This window comes from Xiphophorus couchianus, chromosome 12 (genome assembly GCF_001444195.1).
Source record: "Xiphophorus couchianus chromosome 12, X_couchianus-1.0, whole genome shotgun sequence".
NCBI lineage: Eukaryota > Metazoa > Chordata > Actinopteri > Cyprinodontiformes > Poeciliidae > Xiphophorus > Xiphophorus couchianus.
In genome coordinates this window covers 20,683,022-20,697,783 of record NC_040239.1, presented here as the reverse complement: position 1 = coordinate 20,697,783, position 14,762 = coordinate 20,683,022, and the positions used below count along the sequence as shown (strand labels likewise).

Sequence of the window (14,762 nt, the reverse complement as noted above, 5' to 3'; positions counted from 1 at the left end):
AAGACTAACACAACAGCAGACATGAAAGGGACAGCTGTCGTGTCCTGGGACCTGACTCTACTGTAATACAAGAACAAGCACACTCTCTCCCACATACATGCACATATACACACACCCACAAACTGCACAGCTGACAGTGCCAAGAAGCCAAGTGGCACCTCCCTGTTGTTGTGTCCCCCTGTCTGGTTTGGTGTCTGGCGTTTTGCTTTTCGAATGTAAAGGGAGCGGAAAGCTGCAAGATATTGATTTCCCTGATCTGCAACTATGTTTGAGATGTTGATTTAGATTTGCTTTTTTTGTTTTTATCCCTCTTTACTATGATCACTTAACTCTATTAATATTCATATATGCATGTTAGTTTTTAATATATGGGTTGACTCTAGTCATGGACTGGTTAGAAGTATGAAAAATATTATGATTTATGCCAATGTGTGTTTATGTAAATGTGGAAAAAGTGAAGTTATTGAGAAAAAATGTCATATTGTAATAGAAAATGTTTATTATGTTAGAAAACTAAAACTATTTTGAGCATCAAGGTATGAAAACATAATGATTTGCTGCAGGTAGGGTGAAGGTGAGGTCATACATCAATGTGATAGTGAAATATTACTGCAGGTCCTAACCATTACCCAACTAGCGCACGCTACTTGTACACAGGGGTGTTTTTATTCCGACAGCTCTAGCCCCTGTTACACATTTTTCATGTTTTTGACCTCTATACCTGCTGCTGCAGTGCCATTAGAACAGAAAGATTAGGGAAAATGTAGTAAGGTAGAGAACAATGCTACATACCTTCTGAAATTTAACTTTGATAAAAGAAACAAAATAGTCAGAAGAAGTTAATGTGCTTAAAACACCAGGTGCTGTTCACTCAAGTTGATCTCTTCTTTTACATTTTCAGCATTTCTCTTTGTTTATTTTGTTTTTATTTGTGCACAACTTATTGTTACTGATGCAAGTGTTTCACACTAAGAAGGTCCTGTTGACACTGTACAGTATCTACTGATGCAGTAATGATTTTTGACTAAACTGAACACCTCTGTAGGCGTTTCATTAACTCCTTGAGATTAACTCAGTTTGATTTGTAGGGGTGTTAGACAGTGAATGATGAATGTCACCAGACTCCAGTATATTACTTTCAGAGAGCAGTTATAAGCAGCTGAGTGGGTAAAAAAAGACAACTCTTATAGGCATGAGCTTTAACTTTTCTAAAACACCTGCAAAGATGAGTAAATCATCACAAGACAAAAAAAAAAATCAAAACAGCATTAATTGCAGCTTGTAAAAGAAAGACACATGAAAACATTGTATGCAGCTATATTGTGTGCTATAGGGAAGATATGTAAAGCATAGCTAAGTGAAAGTGTTCTAATGAAGCTTATCAAGAACATTTTAAAGAAAACACTGCTTGTAGCATTAGTATTCTGGATGTTCTCTTATAAGTCAATTGAAAAATGTTAGCATTTTTCAGTAAAGCAGTCAGGCTACAGTCAGAATTGCCACAGAGTTTAGTGCTTGAGTGACAGCTAGATGGAGAGAGAGAGAGAGAGAGAGAGAGAGCAGTGTGCAGAGTTGTGAGTGACTGTCTGTGGGGTAACCAAGAACCTCACAGCTGGTTGGCCTTTGCTGCATGCATGCGCGAGGTGCGGAGTGAGTTAGTGTTTGTGTGGGAGCCTCTCTCATACAGGAGAGTAATCCAGCAGAAGCCGCAGTTGTACGCTGGAGCGTGTTCAGCCTCTGGATGTTAGCTCTGCCTCTATCTGCTGTTGGACGAAGCCTTACTGTAGGTATTCATTCATGCATACAAAATAATGTTTGGAGTGTCTTCCTGCTGCTTTTTTTTTTTTTTCTTATAGGAGGCTCTTTTAGACAGGCTGATGTGAAATGGTATAGATCTACTTGTTAAGATATGCTGGTATTGTTGCATTGTTACATTTGCTTGTTCCAGGAAGGTTTCATTTTATAATTTGGGATAAAAGAATTTAGCATAAGTCCAATGTTTCCATTCCTTTGTCATGTTCACCTATTTGCATGCAGATTTCCCTACAAACTTTACATATACCTGGTCTTTGCTAGGACTTATTGCTTACAGAACACATTACCCTTAGGCACAGGTGTTGGTGTTTGTTTGTTTTTTTTGTGGCTGGGATGGCAGGATGGAGGTGCAGTGGGTGTGTCGTGTCCAGTTTCCGCCGAGTGTGGAACCTGAGCTGGCTGGCTGTGACACGAGACTGGCCAGACTCTGGCAAGGGAGGGAGGAAGAGGTGAGCATGTGCTGACATAAAACAGGGAGCCACCAAATAAGTATGGGATTTGTTTGGTTTTGAATTTAGTAAAGTGCAGAACCATGCCCTGCAACTTGCACTTCTATTTTGAGAAGCCATTATTGGTAGATTGTTAATGTGAGTCCTAAATCCCTGCTTCTAGGGTTTGGGTGTTGAACGTGCCCAGAAAGAGAGAAAAACATTACTTGTGCGACCGGGGATAGGAAGACAAAAGATAAAGGAGGATGAAAGATGAGATGTGAGAACAGGACTGAGGCAGAGCAGCAGAAATGTCATGAGAATAGAGAGGATGAGAGAGAAGAGGAAAGACTACAGCAGGTAAAAATAGAGAAGATAGCTGCAGGGGGTGAAGAGGAATGGTCTAATAAGAAGAAATGTGCCTATTTGTGTTTGCTCATCAGACTGGCATTAGATAAGTTACAAGGCATCCATCTACTGGAGAAGCAGTTTTCATCAATTTTAAATATCAACTCACATTACTCCTCAAAATCTCAATATATGTGTGTACTGTATGTCTACAGACTGTGAGAGCCAGAAATCCATCATCTTGGGTCTGAAATACGTAATTCTGCCTGTTCTGAATGCATACTCACTCGTATACAGTGCATGCATAATGCACACTGTTGAATTCTCTTAGGACTGGCTAATGTGTTTTTAACATCAGGAACAGATCTAAGAACAAGGATTTATGGGGACTCTTTTCTTCCTAAAGGGTTGCTGAATCAGTCTCTTTCTCATGAAAATTGCACATTCTTAAAGATACATTATCCACACAGTGTGTATTATAGGCTTTTATTCATCATTGAATACAAAAAGTCAACATCACACTTTGCTTATTACTTATCTTCTATGCTGGGCTAGAAATGAGCTGAATAATTTCAAAAGAATTTGAAATATATGACTGCTTAGCTGCCAAAAAGCGGACCAGAGTTCAAGTGTCGCTGCTGCACTTGCAGCATTTAGCAGGTGTAACTATCTGCTGAGGGGAAACTGGAGAGGAAAAGGCACTCTGTCTTTGCAGATGGGATTGTTTAGTTACACTTGTGGACTGTTGCTGCCTGGCTGCTGGATTTGAATTCCATTCATTTTTGTGGAAAAACAAGTAAACTTGAATGCTCAGAAGATGGCAGCATCAACGGTTATGTACTATTTCTAAACTCACAGGTGGAGGATGAAGATTTTATGCAAAACACATAATTCTAAGCCCTATTGTCTTGGTGCTTCAATTACCTGAGTGATGCTGTGTTTCAGAATAAGTTACCTATATTCATCACCCTCATCACACATAAATCTTGTACCGCATTAAAAACGATGATGTAGGAGAATTCAGATGTAAATTAGTCATGTAAATACTGTATTTATGCTGTGCCTCAGCATAATGGCAGATTTGGCTGAGGCAACCACCTAGATCTGCATTTCTGCATCACGATTCTGGAGGCTGGTACTATCTGGGGCTTTCAGGTCTCGCGAGCAGCAATGACTTGTCACTCATTTCCAGTACGGTGTTGTTGAAGTTGCTAAATGGGGTGTGACTAATGACAACCATCACTTTCCTTGTGCCAAACCATTTAACTACTGAGGAAAAGATTAATATCTCCAAAATAATATGATATTTTCTTTTAAAGTTGGAATATGGGGCGTGCTGTGGTGGCGCAGGGGGTTAGCACGCCCCACGTTTGGAGGCCTTAGTCCTCGTCACGGGTTTGACTCCCGGTCCCAACGACCTTTACTGCATGTCCTCCCCCCTCTCCTCACCCTCCTTCCTGTCTGCCTACTGTAGAAAAAATATGAGCCACTAGCGCCACAAAAACTCTTCGGAGAAAAAATGGAAAAAAAAAAAGTTGGAGTATGATTTTAAAAGGGTGTTTGATCCCACTTAGCACAGTCTTTGAATATGACTGTGCTATTTTAAAATAACTGCACAGTATTTTTGTTGTAAATTTTCCCTTACCCCGTACAGAGAAAATAATTTAAAAAGCATAAATGAAGGTTTTTAAAATTGTTTTTGCTTTTAGTGTGTGCTTCGGCTTGTAGCTGACAATAGGTATATCAATTCCCATTAACAAAACTGAGAAATATGAAAAAGAAAGCGTGAAAAAGTAAAACTAACACAAGACAGCCAAGAACCCAGCTGAAATTGCCAGACTGGTGTAGTTGTGTTTGGATCATTGAACTTGGGAATCAACGCAGAACACAATGTCTACCAAGGACAAGGGTATTGATAATGAATTCTGAAGATCAGATTTGGCTTCTTTAGGTAAACATTTGCATGGTAATTTATACTATAAGAAGGAGAAAATTAGGAGAAATGCTATATTAGGAGACCTAACAAACTTGCACCCTATGGGGAGCTGTAAATGCACTTTGTTGATCTGAGTCTGCTTGTAGATTACTATGAAAAAAAAGGTCTTTGCTGCTCTTGCTAGTTATCATCGGTAAGCATTGATAGAGAACATTTTGAGAGAGAGGTTGCTGATTTATTTAATGATTCAATTAGAGGACATCAGCAACTGTTTTGTTTACGATAGAGAACAGGAAAAAAAATTGGCAGGGGTTATTTAAAAAATACAAAAAAAGAAAAAGTAAATAAATCCTATTTTATTGCATGTCAACTTGAAAAATATACAGTACATACTATGGACAGTTGTGATGCATAAAAGACAAAGAAACACATCAGCTGTCTTTTCTGTTGTGGAGCTACTGAGTCAGCAGACTGAGTTCAAAATGCTCCAGAAGTATAGGCAGAGGTTTTTTCAGACCTGGTCCCAGATCAGTTTGAGAGCTTTGTCAATGTGATTGCAGACAGTTTTTTTTTTTTTTTTTGGTTGACAGCTTTGGTTGGCAGCGGGTGAACAGCTTGTCTTTCTGCAGTGTCAGTAACACTTGATGCTCCCAGCTGAGCTTGTCACCATATTCAGAGATGATGATGATCTGATCTGGTTTGTGTGTGAAAGAGACGCTGTAATTCTTGTTGATGTATGGTATATTTAAGCAGTTTTTATTAATAGCAAACCATCATCTTGCTCCATTGACACTCCCAACTATCAATGGATTTAAGCTGTTTTTTTCAATTTTGGCCTTTAGTGTACTGGTCTGTTTTGTATTTTATATTTCCCCTTACGCACTTAAATTGTTTACATTTCTGATTCCACCACCTCCGCCTCAATCTTTCTTTCACAGTGGAACATTTTCCCTCTTCATTATTTATGGAGCATGGATCTGTTGGTGTAGTTGTCATGTGCCAGTGGCTCAAGGATGTGTTTTAGGCATTGGTTTCTATTTAATGGAAGGGAAATTTGTTTAGACATCCTCTTCAGTCTGATTGGAAAGTTTTTTGTAACACATCTGAGAAGAATGTAATGTAGGTTTTCGTTCAGTCATATGATGTTATGACTGTTCTTGGTTGACTTTATTAATGTTGTATTCATGGAGTCATTGATGTCTCATGTTCTCATCTTATATGTGTATAACTCAGTTTTAGCCATAAACCTGAGCTCATCTGGCACAACTGGGAGGATAAGTCCTGTAACAGCTGGTAGAAGGAAACCAGAACTGGGTTCATATTCCAAGTATCCAGGAAGGGTAGTTCTCATAGAGTTACACACGGAGGGCAGCTGAGGTAAGATTATGAAGGATTATGGTGCAAAGGATTACCATAATAATATGAGTGATTTGTCAAGCAAGTCACTAAAGTTCTCTTGTCAAATTACACAGTTAAATGTAATTTTTTACTAAGTGGATAAATGAAATAATTTAAAAAAATCAAATGTGTAATTAAAGTTCTACCTTTACTATAATCATTGGTTATAGTCTCCATTATTACTTAATAGGTGAGTCATGATACATCCAATTAGTGAGAGAAGATGATAACTTTAAGAGACCGAAATACAAGGTTTTTCTGGTGATTATTTGCAGACCAAGCAGCACAAATTGGGTAAGAATAGTAAAACGACCACACCGATAGAGTTCTTGGTGGTTGCTTTAAACACTTGGTTTCTCATCTGTTGGTAACTAGTAGAGGACAAACCACTAACTGTGGATATAGCTCAGTTTTTCATCAAATGCATATTGAACATGCATAAACTGAAGCCACAGTTTATGAGGTTAAGCTTCCTCTTACTAATGGAGCAACAGTGTACCAAACAGTCACATCTGGACATGTCCAAACCTCAAAAAGGCTGTTTGACAGTCTACAATTATTTTAATAGACAAAAATAAATAAATAAACCACAATCCAGTTATTTTTTAATTTATTTTAAAACAACTTATTATTGATGATTAGCTTCCAAAATAAACCACTTTATTGCAGTCGCTGCTATTATACCAGAGGAATCTATCTAATCTATCAATTTTAAAGCCAATACTGTCAATATAGTGCGAAATCTATTTTCTTAAAGAATGTCTATTAATTCAAATTAACCATTCGCCATTATTACTTCAAAATTTCTTCAAAAGTATTTTCAATATATGTGTGAAAACATTGTGAGTAATCACCACTATTCTTCAGTTACTTTCTCATTATTCAAGTAGCTGCACTTATCTGGGCACACATGTGCTCCAGTAATCCCTGCTGCTTGTTATTTGAAAGGTTATGCAAGATTTATTTTTGGTAGTTAAGCATAAATTCTTCATAAGCCACCATTCAATTAGGAGGGATTTCCTTTACCTCATAGAAAGTACTTATTTAATGTCACAGATGAAAGAAAAACAGCTATTGATTGTAGTCATGGATGGGAGGATTGATGGCATTATAAGGGGATGATCCTTGGGAAGTCATTTATTGTAAAGCAGGTCCGACAGAATGGGTTATTTCTGTAGAGAGGAGGATATGTTGGCAATGAGAAAACAGGACACTGATCAAACCATGTTATCCTTTGAATTGTCAATTTAGAGAATCTCTAATAGCTGTAAGAGCAACAGAGGCATTTAAGAGTGAGTAGGAGATAGAGAGAAATAGATTAATAGACTGGGTAATATTTAAACTATAACTACAAAAAAGTCGTGGTTCATTTTGTTCATGTAAAAGTTTTTGCTTTATTTTGGATTTAGTACGCTCTTTAAAAAGCTTACACACCATGCTTTCCAAAATAAGACCAAGATTTGGCTGAAAATGTTTGAATTGGGACGGAAAAGGATTTTGGGAAGATGTTGGACACAACTTGTTATTGCTGCAAAATACAATTAAGAGACACAGAAATTATATTCAGCTGCACAGAGCTTTCATTTAGAAAACTTTCCCTGCACAAAACTCTTGAACTCTATCATTTCAAGCTGTTTCCTCCAGCACCAAAAAAGGCGATAAAAAGATCAGTCTCAGAGCTGCGGTGTATTTTTAATTGAGCCTGGGAAAATGTAGTCATGTAATTCTGATGCTATCAAAACCATCAGATAAGCAAAAACTAAAACTTTTAAGAAGTCAGTTGTTAAAAAGATAATTTATTATATGAGACAGTTGTGTTTATTTTTCTTTAGCCATAAAAATCTCGTATAATTGGTCAAATTGATTATTTTGTGTAACAAGTTTGTACACGTTGTACTGTATATTTATGATGAACACAAACAACACATTCTGTTCCATCTTACATTCCTTGCCAGAATTTTAAACTGTGATAGCATCAAACATTTTGTGGTTAATTATGCAAGGGCAGAGTTTCCTTCCTGATTGAAAGATACCAGAAATATTTGTGTCACATTTCTCTGAGCAGGAAAGACCAGAGTCCTTTTCTTCTTGCGTCGACTTGTAGCTGAATAGATTTTTCAGAGTGTCACTGAACAAATGAACTCTTTCCTTTTCATTCACCTCAATCACTTCATTGCTTTCTATTTTATCCATGCTGGGTTGCCTCTCTAGATGTCTCATCTATGATCATGAGCCACTGGTAGACTGCTGTGCTACCATCTGCTCTGTAAAATCATTTTTTACAATCAGAATTAATGGAACCGAAGAGAAAACTTATTTCTCTCTGCATGTTCCAAAGTGTCTGTTTTTGATCAAACGTTTTTACTTCTAATGTCGAGTTGGAATTGCAATCGTATGTGCTGATGCAGTGTGTTGATTCAGTTGTGCTCGTTCCAGCAGATATGAGCTTTAGCTGTCATTCCACCTGCTACGTCAGAAGAATAATTACCTCAATCTGGGGCTGGAGTGGGAAGAAGCTTGCAATTTATACAGCAGGCTGCTCGACTGTTATTAGGGAAAGAGCACACCAAAGAAACCTCATTATTTAGTTGAGTGGCTCTTGTCACATTACATAGGGTCAGCATGCACATACTGAGAAGCAATCATACTCTTATAGCCACGCATACTGAAGTTTCTCATCAGCATTAATAAATGGACTGCACAGCAATTTTAAGATTATGTTTGATGCAATGGGATTTTAATGAACTGTGTCTTACTGAAGCATTTCCATCTTTTGAACGTCTTTACATGTTGCCTTATTATTTTGCCCACAACAACACTGGGACTTTATAAAACAGATTGATTATGCGTGATTGTGAAGATGAAGGTTACATGGTGGTGTAAACCGTTTTCAAATAAAAAGCTCCTTGTACTCTGATACTCCTAAATAAAATATTGAAATGCATATATAGGAATTTATTTTTGAGGGTAAAATTATCAAACTGCATACAGTTTGAGATTTCAGAAAATTTCAGAAAAGAATGACTGTTGACCACAGATATTTAAATATCTGGGACAACATTACATTTTATCCCTCACTGTATACAATATAGCCTTTCTATTTTTTACAAATGTAAGTAAGGTAAATCTTACTAAACCATGAAGTCAAAGTTGAGGCTTTTGTAAGTTGCTTGTAGGCATTGTACTTCCATCCATCTTTGCCTATGTAACACTCTGACATTGACAGAAAGAGTAAAAAATTCGTTCTTTGATTTGTGTGGCATTTAGCAAACAGAAATGTCTGTGTTTCTACAGATTATGTTAACATCTTGTTTAGTCTTAGATAAAATACAGTGCAACCAATTGTGTAAATTTGCTTCTAACTTCAGAATAATGAACCATTTCATGTTAGTCTGTTGTATAAAATCCTGATAAAATGAATTTATGTTTGACTTTGTAATATTAGTTAAAAACTTCAAGGATCACAAATGTTTTTGGAAGGCATTGTATGATATATGATTTCCAAATTATGATTAAAATAATTTCTAGACAAGTACGTTGGTTTTGTGACACAATAGAATAAAAAGAATGATTGAATGCAACGGAGTCAGACAGTTAGTCTACTGGATTCAGTTCACTTGTCATAGAAAAACTGATGGTTGAAAGTTACTTACACCTTCGCCATCTCAGGGTGACTCAGTCAGTAGCTGGTGATTTCAGGTGAAAAATCTGCAAATATTTGTTATCCTTTCTTAAAACCAGATAATAGGTGTCACATTTTGTTGATGCATGAGTTACTTCTTAAAATAACAAAGATAAGAATCTTTAGAAAATTTACAATATTTTGTTGTTTATACTGAATTTTTACTCGGTCTTACATAAAATATAAGAGGAGGGTTCTAAGACATATACAGCTGGAAACAACCTCAGTCTTCTACAGCGATTTCCTCCCCCATATGTTCTAAATTTAGTGTGAGTACAAAAAGGCGAATACATTTCTGGCAATGTATTAGGCCTCACTGGCAAACCTCAAGAGCCTTTCCTACAATATGTGGTTGTGATTGTAGCGTCTATGTACCATGCTGTTGTGTTCAGTTCTTTGGTTTGAACACTGAAGGAGGGACTCTGGGTCAGCACTCTTTTCATGACAGATTAAAACTACATCGGAACGAATGAATTCTGATGCACTCAGAGTACATAGTTTCCTTTTATTTATTTAGGAACATTGAATCTGTATGTATCTGTATTGAATCTGTGTTAACTTAGTTATATTTTTGAAAGCTTAAATGCTTGTCTTATGTATGTGTTTAAAATATGTACATTATGACTTGCCAGGAGTTCTGTTTGCTGCAAATGAAATAATCAGATGAACAGATTTGCAACTCAGTCCTGGCACAATGTTTCCTTCTGAGCTCTGATCAAGGTATTCAGCAAACATTAATTAGAAGTTAGTTTCAGGATTGGACATCAATTGCAAGCAAGACTCGTAACAATGCAATCTAATTGTCTGCCAGACACATAACCCCGGGATACCAACACTTCAACATCAGGACTATTAGCTCAGCAGTGTGATTTAGATAACAACCATCCATCACTATGTCAGCAAATAAAACTACAAAATTTTATCTGACAAAATTCTTGAAAGGGGAAGCAGAGCCCCTCTCTACCGCTCTAGTAGAGTGAAGTGAATAGAGCTTGAAGATGGGATTTGTTTGATCTGTATTTCATCAGATACAGAATCATCAGATACAGAATCATTGTAAACGCAGTGAATCATTGATTCACTGCGTTTACAATGAACAAACCTAGTTATAGCATTGCAAAACTCTTTCAATATAAGTCATATGATCTATATATTGGTTCATCTCACCAAAATTAAAACATCATAAAAATCTCTATTTTAAAATTTCCATTCCAAGAGTTGAACTACATGATTTTATTTAGGGTTGCACCGATTGCAGTTTTCTGGCCGATTTCCGATCTTTAAAAAGTCTGACCTGCCGATTCCGATTTTGGCCGATAATGATTACATTTTTTTTTTTATAACCAACATTGTGTTACAAGATCACAATTCACTTTCAATGTTCCAATCATATTTATTGAAAAACATACAACACCCCTGAAGCAATATAAACTTGTTTTAACTGCCCATGAGGTAGAGCTCTGACATAGAAATAAAGTTTAGAGATTTTTTGTGCAAACTTCTAAATAAAACAAACTTAGACTACTACATTAGTCTTTCTATTTTTTACATTTCAAAAAACAAAACAGATCAGATTAGAGATCTGTTTTAAGCCAAAAAATAAAGTGCACAGCAGTATTTTGCTTTTACAAAATCACAAGGTTCAAAGTCCTTTGAGAACATACTAACAACTTTTTAAAAATCCCCAAATGCAGTGTCCATTTGAATGTAGAAACCATTTAAACAATAACCTGCAAACGCGTACAATACTAAAGCTTCTAAAAGTCAAACATTCAATAAAAAATAAAGTACAGCATGTGTAATATATCAAAAAGTCAATGGGTAATTGTTACATGCAGTGGTGGCTGTATGTGGGATTTCCCCACAGTTCAGGTTGCTGCTGAGCTCCGGTGGGTTAAGCAGGCCCAGCTGGGCCTGCTTAACCCACCTCTTGATGAGCAGAGTATAAGACTAGCTGGGAAACTGACTTTCAGTGCCTCTTGGCCAATTGGGCAGCATGTGTGCTGCAGCTTTGTGGTGCTGTGAATGAGGATTTTGTCTACTAGAAACCCTGGTTTTCATTGTTATTCTCCCTTTTCTTTTCTTGTAGGTTCTCATTTTCATCTTTGAGATTTCTCTGGATCCCCCTTAAAGATGAAGATGAGAGACATTAGACTCAGCAGGGAAAATGTGCTTATAATGGCCAATATGTAAAGTAATTTGGGCTTCCTCAACTCCTGAACACAGCCATAGGCTGATGATCACTGTCATAACTGATGCAGTATTTCATACTACAAGAGTACTGGCCTAGTACTGAGTACATGTAATGTACAGTACAGAAAATTTTATTATGATATAAAGTTGTTTCTGTTTTAAGATTTTTAAGAGTTCTTTTTTTCCTGAAAAAATTTAGTGTCTGGTCACAAATTACAGTGGAATCAGGTGCCAAAGCACCATGTGCTGTGCTAAATAATAAATAAAGTCTGGGTTTTCATATGGTAATTGAAAGTGCTATGACAAAGGGGGGGAAAAGATATTTTCTGTTAATGACAAAGTAGGAATAGGTTCAGGATATTTTTAAAGGGACATTCACAGCATGGAAATTACCTGCCATCGCTGTGAGAAATGAGAATTTGGCTACATACTGTGCCCAGGGCTAACTACAGGCTACTCTTGTACAAAAGAAGTAACTGTTATGATATGCTGCCCAAAAAGAAATACTGATTAGTATTCCAAAGTAGAAGATTTTCTCAAGAACTTATGTAAATACTAAGGCAGACACTAAAAACAGTCAGCTATTCACTTTTGAAGAGCTATACTCATAATGAACCCTGGCATTTTGGAGTTAGACGATGCCTGATCCTAAGTATGGTGATTTTAAAACAACACAGACAAAAGACAATATATATATGTAGGCCTGTCACAATAAACAATAAACCAATTAATCGGATAATGAATTAAAAGAAACTCAATAATTTTAATTTGTTTGATTGATCCTTTCTCTTGCTCTCTTTTTTTTTTTTTAGACTTAGACTGACTTTATTGTCATTTTGCATGCACAGGGTGTATACAGAACGAAATTTCATTGCATACGGCTCAAGACAGTATTTTGAGCTTTCAATGTTGTGAGGTTACTCCAGAATAAAAATAAAATACAGTATAAAATATAAGTACAAACTGAATGATTTTACCAAAAACTGAATGATAAAAGTCTTCAGTATGTGTTTTGGTCTCTTAACTACCCCTTTTTTTGAAAGATAATTTTGTTTACAGAGACTTCATAATAAAAATTTTTTTTGTTGTGTTTTCTTTCTTTATATTGGATATTCCAAATGTATTCCAGTGTTTAAATGTTCATTAGAATTTAAAGTTTATTGATCTTTGAGAATGTGTTCTTGCATTTTTAAGCCATTATTACTATTATACTACTTAAAAATGTTCTTAAAACAACAATGTTATCGTTTATCACAATAAGTTCCAGGACAATTTATTGTCTGGCAAAATTTGTTATTGTGACAGGCCTATCTATATGTCTGCATGTGTGTGTGAAATCATCATTTGTCCAGTGTTGGGGCTTTCTTACAGGCAATAGCAACACAGGTATTTCAGTCTAGATATCAACAGGGCACTGCAACCTTTGTGAAATCATCAGAGGTGGTGTATGGCTGGCCTGGTTATTGCTACTCGGAGACCCGGGGGCATCCTTTTCAGTAGATAGTCCTTATAAGAGAGAGACCAGTCTCTGTTCATACTCATTGTGAAAAAGAAACAGAGCAGGATTGGCGGTCAGATGTCAGAACACATCAAATGTGTTTTTCACATTGATATTTCTCGTCTTCCATTTCATAGGCTGACTAAAATGTCATGCAACCATTTCCAGTTTGTGATTACATCAGGGACTGAAGGGTAAAAAAAAAACAAAAGGTGTACAGCCATAAGTTATTCAGACTGCCATCTGTTATTGATTTAATGCTAAAGTCCCTCTATACAACCACTATGGCTAAAGCTTTAAGTCAGATCATGCTGCAGTATTCTGCATGGAGATCTTTGGGATTTCAATTGTACATTAAAACCTTATTTTGGTGCACAAACATCAATTAACATATCAAATTTTTTGAATGGCTTTTTAACAGGTCTCTGAGCTCAGCAAATGCTTACTACTGTAAAGTACGTCCACACAATCTACTAATAAAGCTTTAGAAAGCTCCCTTATCAAATTTAGACAGCATATATTACATGGTGTCTAGAGTATTTGTGTTTGGCAGTAGAACAGAGGCGCGCATTCTTTTATTGACTACAGTGTTGCACCTTTAGATCCTACCCTGGTGAAAAATAAATACACTAAGTATGTTAAATTGTAGTATACTTAAGCATACTTTAAAAGATATTTAAATATATATTTTATAAACACTTGAGCAAGTGTATTACACTTGGGCAAATACATATTTTGTTCACTTATAGTATACTTTTATTGAATATATTTCTTAAAAGTGTATTTTGGTACAATTATATTTAAGTGTGTCTAAACTTATAATGTCAAAATTGGTACAAGCATACTTTTAGTATACTTTGTATATATTTATAGGTAGTACACTTAATACTATACTTAAAATGTACTTGCACAAATGTAGGCTAAGTATATTTGAAATATACTAAAGTATTTTTTTTTCCACCAGGGTATACGTCAGCATCAATCCCCTTTGTCAAAAATGTTATTTCAACCTGAACAATGTTGAACAACTGGACTCAATCAAGCCAACAGCCAAAGGCTAACAGCTAAGTTACCGTTAGTATGAATACTTATCAATACGGTTAAACACTAACGGTTAAAAAGGACATTTTAAAAGCTACCGATACAACAGCAGCCAAACAATGTCAGTAAAATATTTAATTAGTAGAAAAAATATTGACAATATTGATAAACTAAACTAAAAATCATGCTGTGTGAATTAGGGTTAGTTAAAATTTTCAACGGCACAATAACGAACATTGTAAAATATTTCCAACGGTTGTTGAATAAATAAGACTTACAGGTAGTCGGGAAAACACAGCTATGTATAGATTAAAACGAATTATTTATGTGGACTATAAAAAAACAAAAAAACAAAGGAAGATACCAAAAACGTAGGGATTGAGTTCAGTTCGACGTTCGACCAGACATTCAACAAGCTACCAG

General features: G+C 36.0%; 1 protein-coding gene across 4 annotated transcripts in view; it reads left to right on the top strand.

Annotated features, from left to right (window-relative positions):
- The window catches only part of LOC114154655 (multiple C2 and transmembrane domain-containing protein 1), a 151,086-nt gene that overhangs the window by 27,744 nt on the left and 108,580 nt on the right, over positions 1–14,762 (top strand). The window contains exon 1 of one of the 4 annotated variants that reach the window (XM_028033958.1): positions 1,657–1,783. The exons of the other annotated variants lie outside the window; for them this stretch is intronic. Coding sequence (XP_027889759.1) covers positions 1,742–1,783 — 42 coding nt within the window. The 5' untranslated portion in view covers positions 1,657–1,741. Of the gene's footprint in view, positions 1–1,656; positions 1,784–14,762 lie in introns of those variants that run through there. 4 annotated transcript variants of the gene reach the window in all.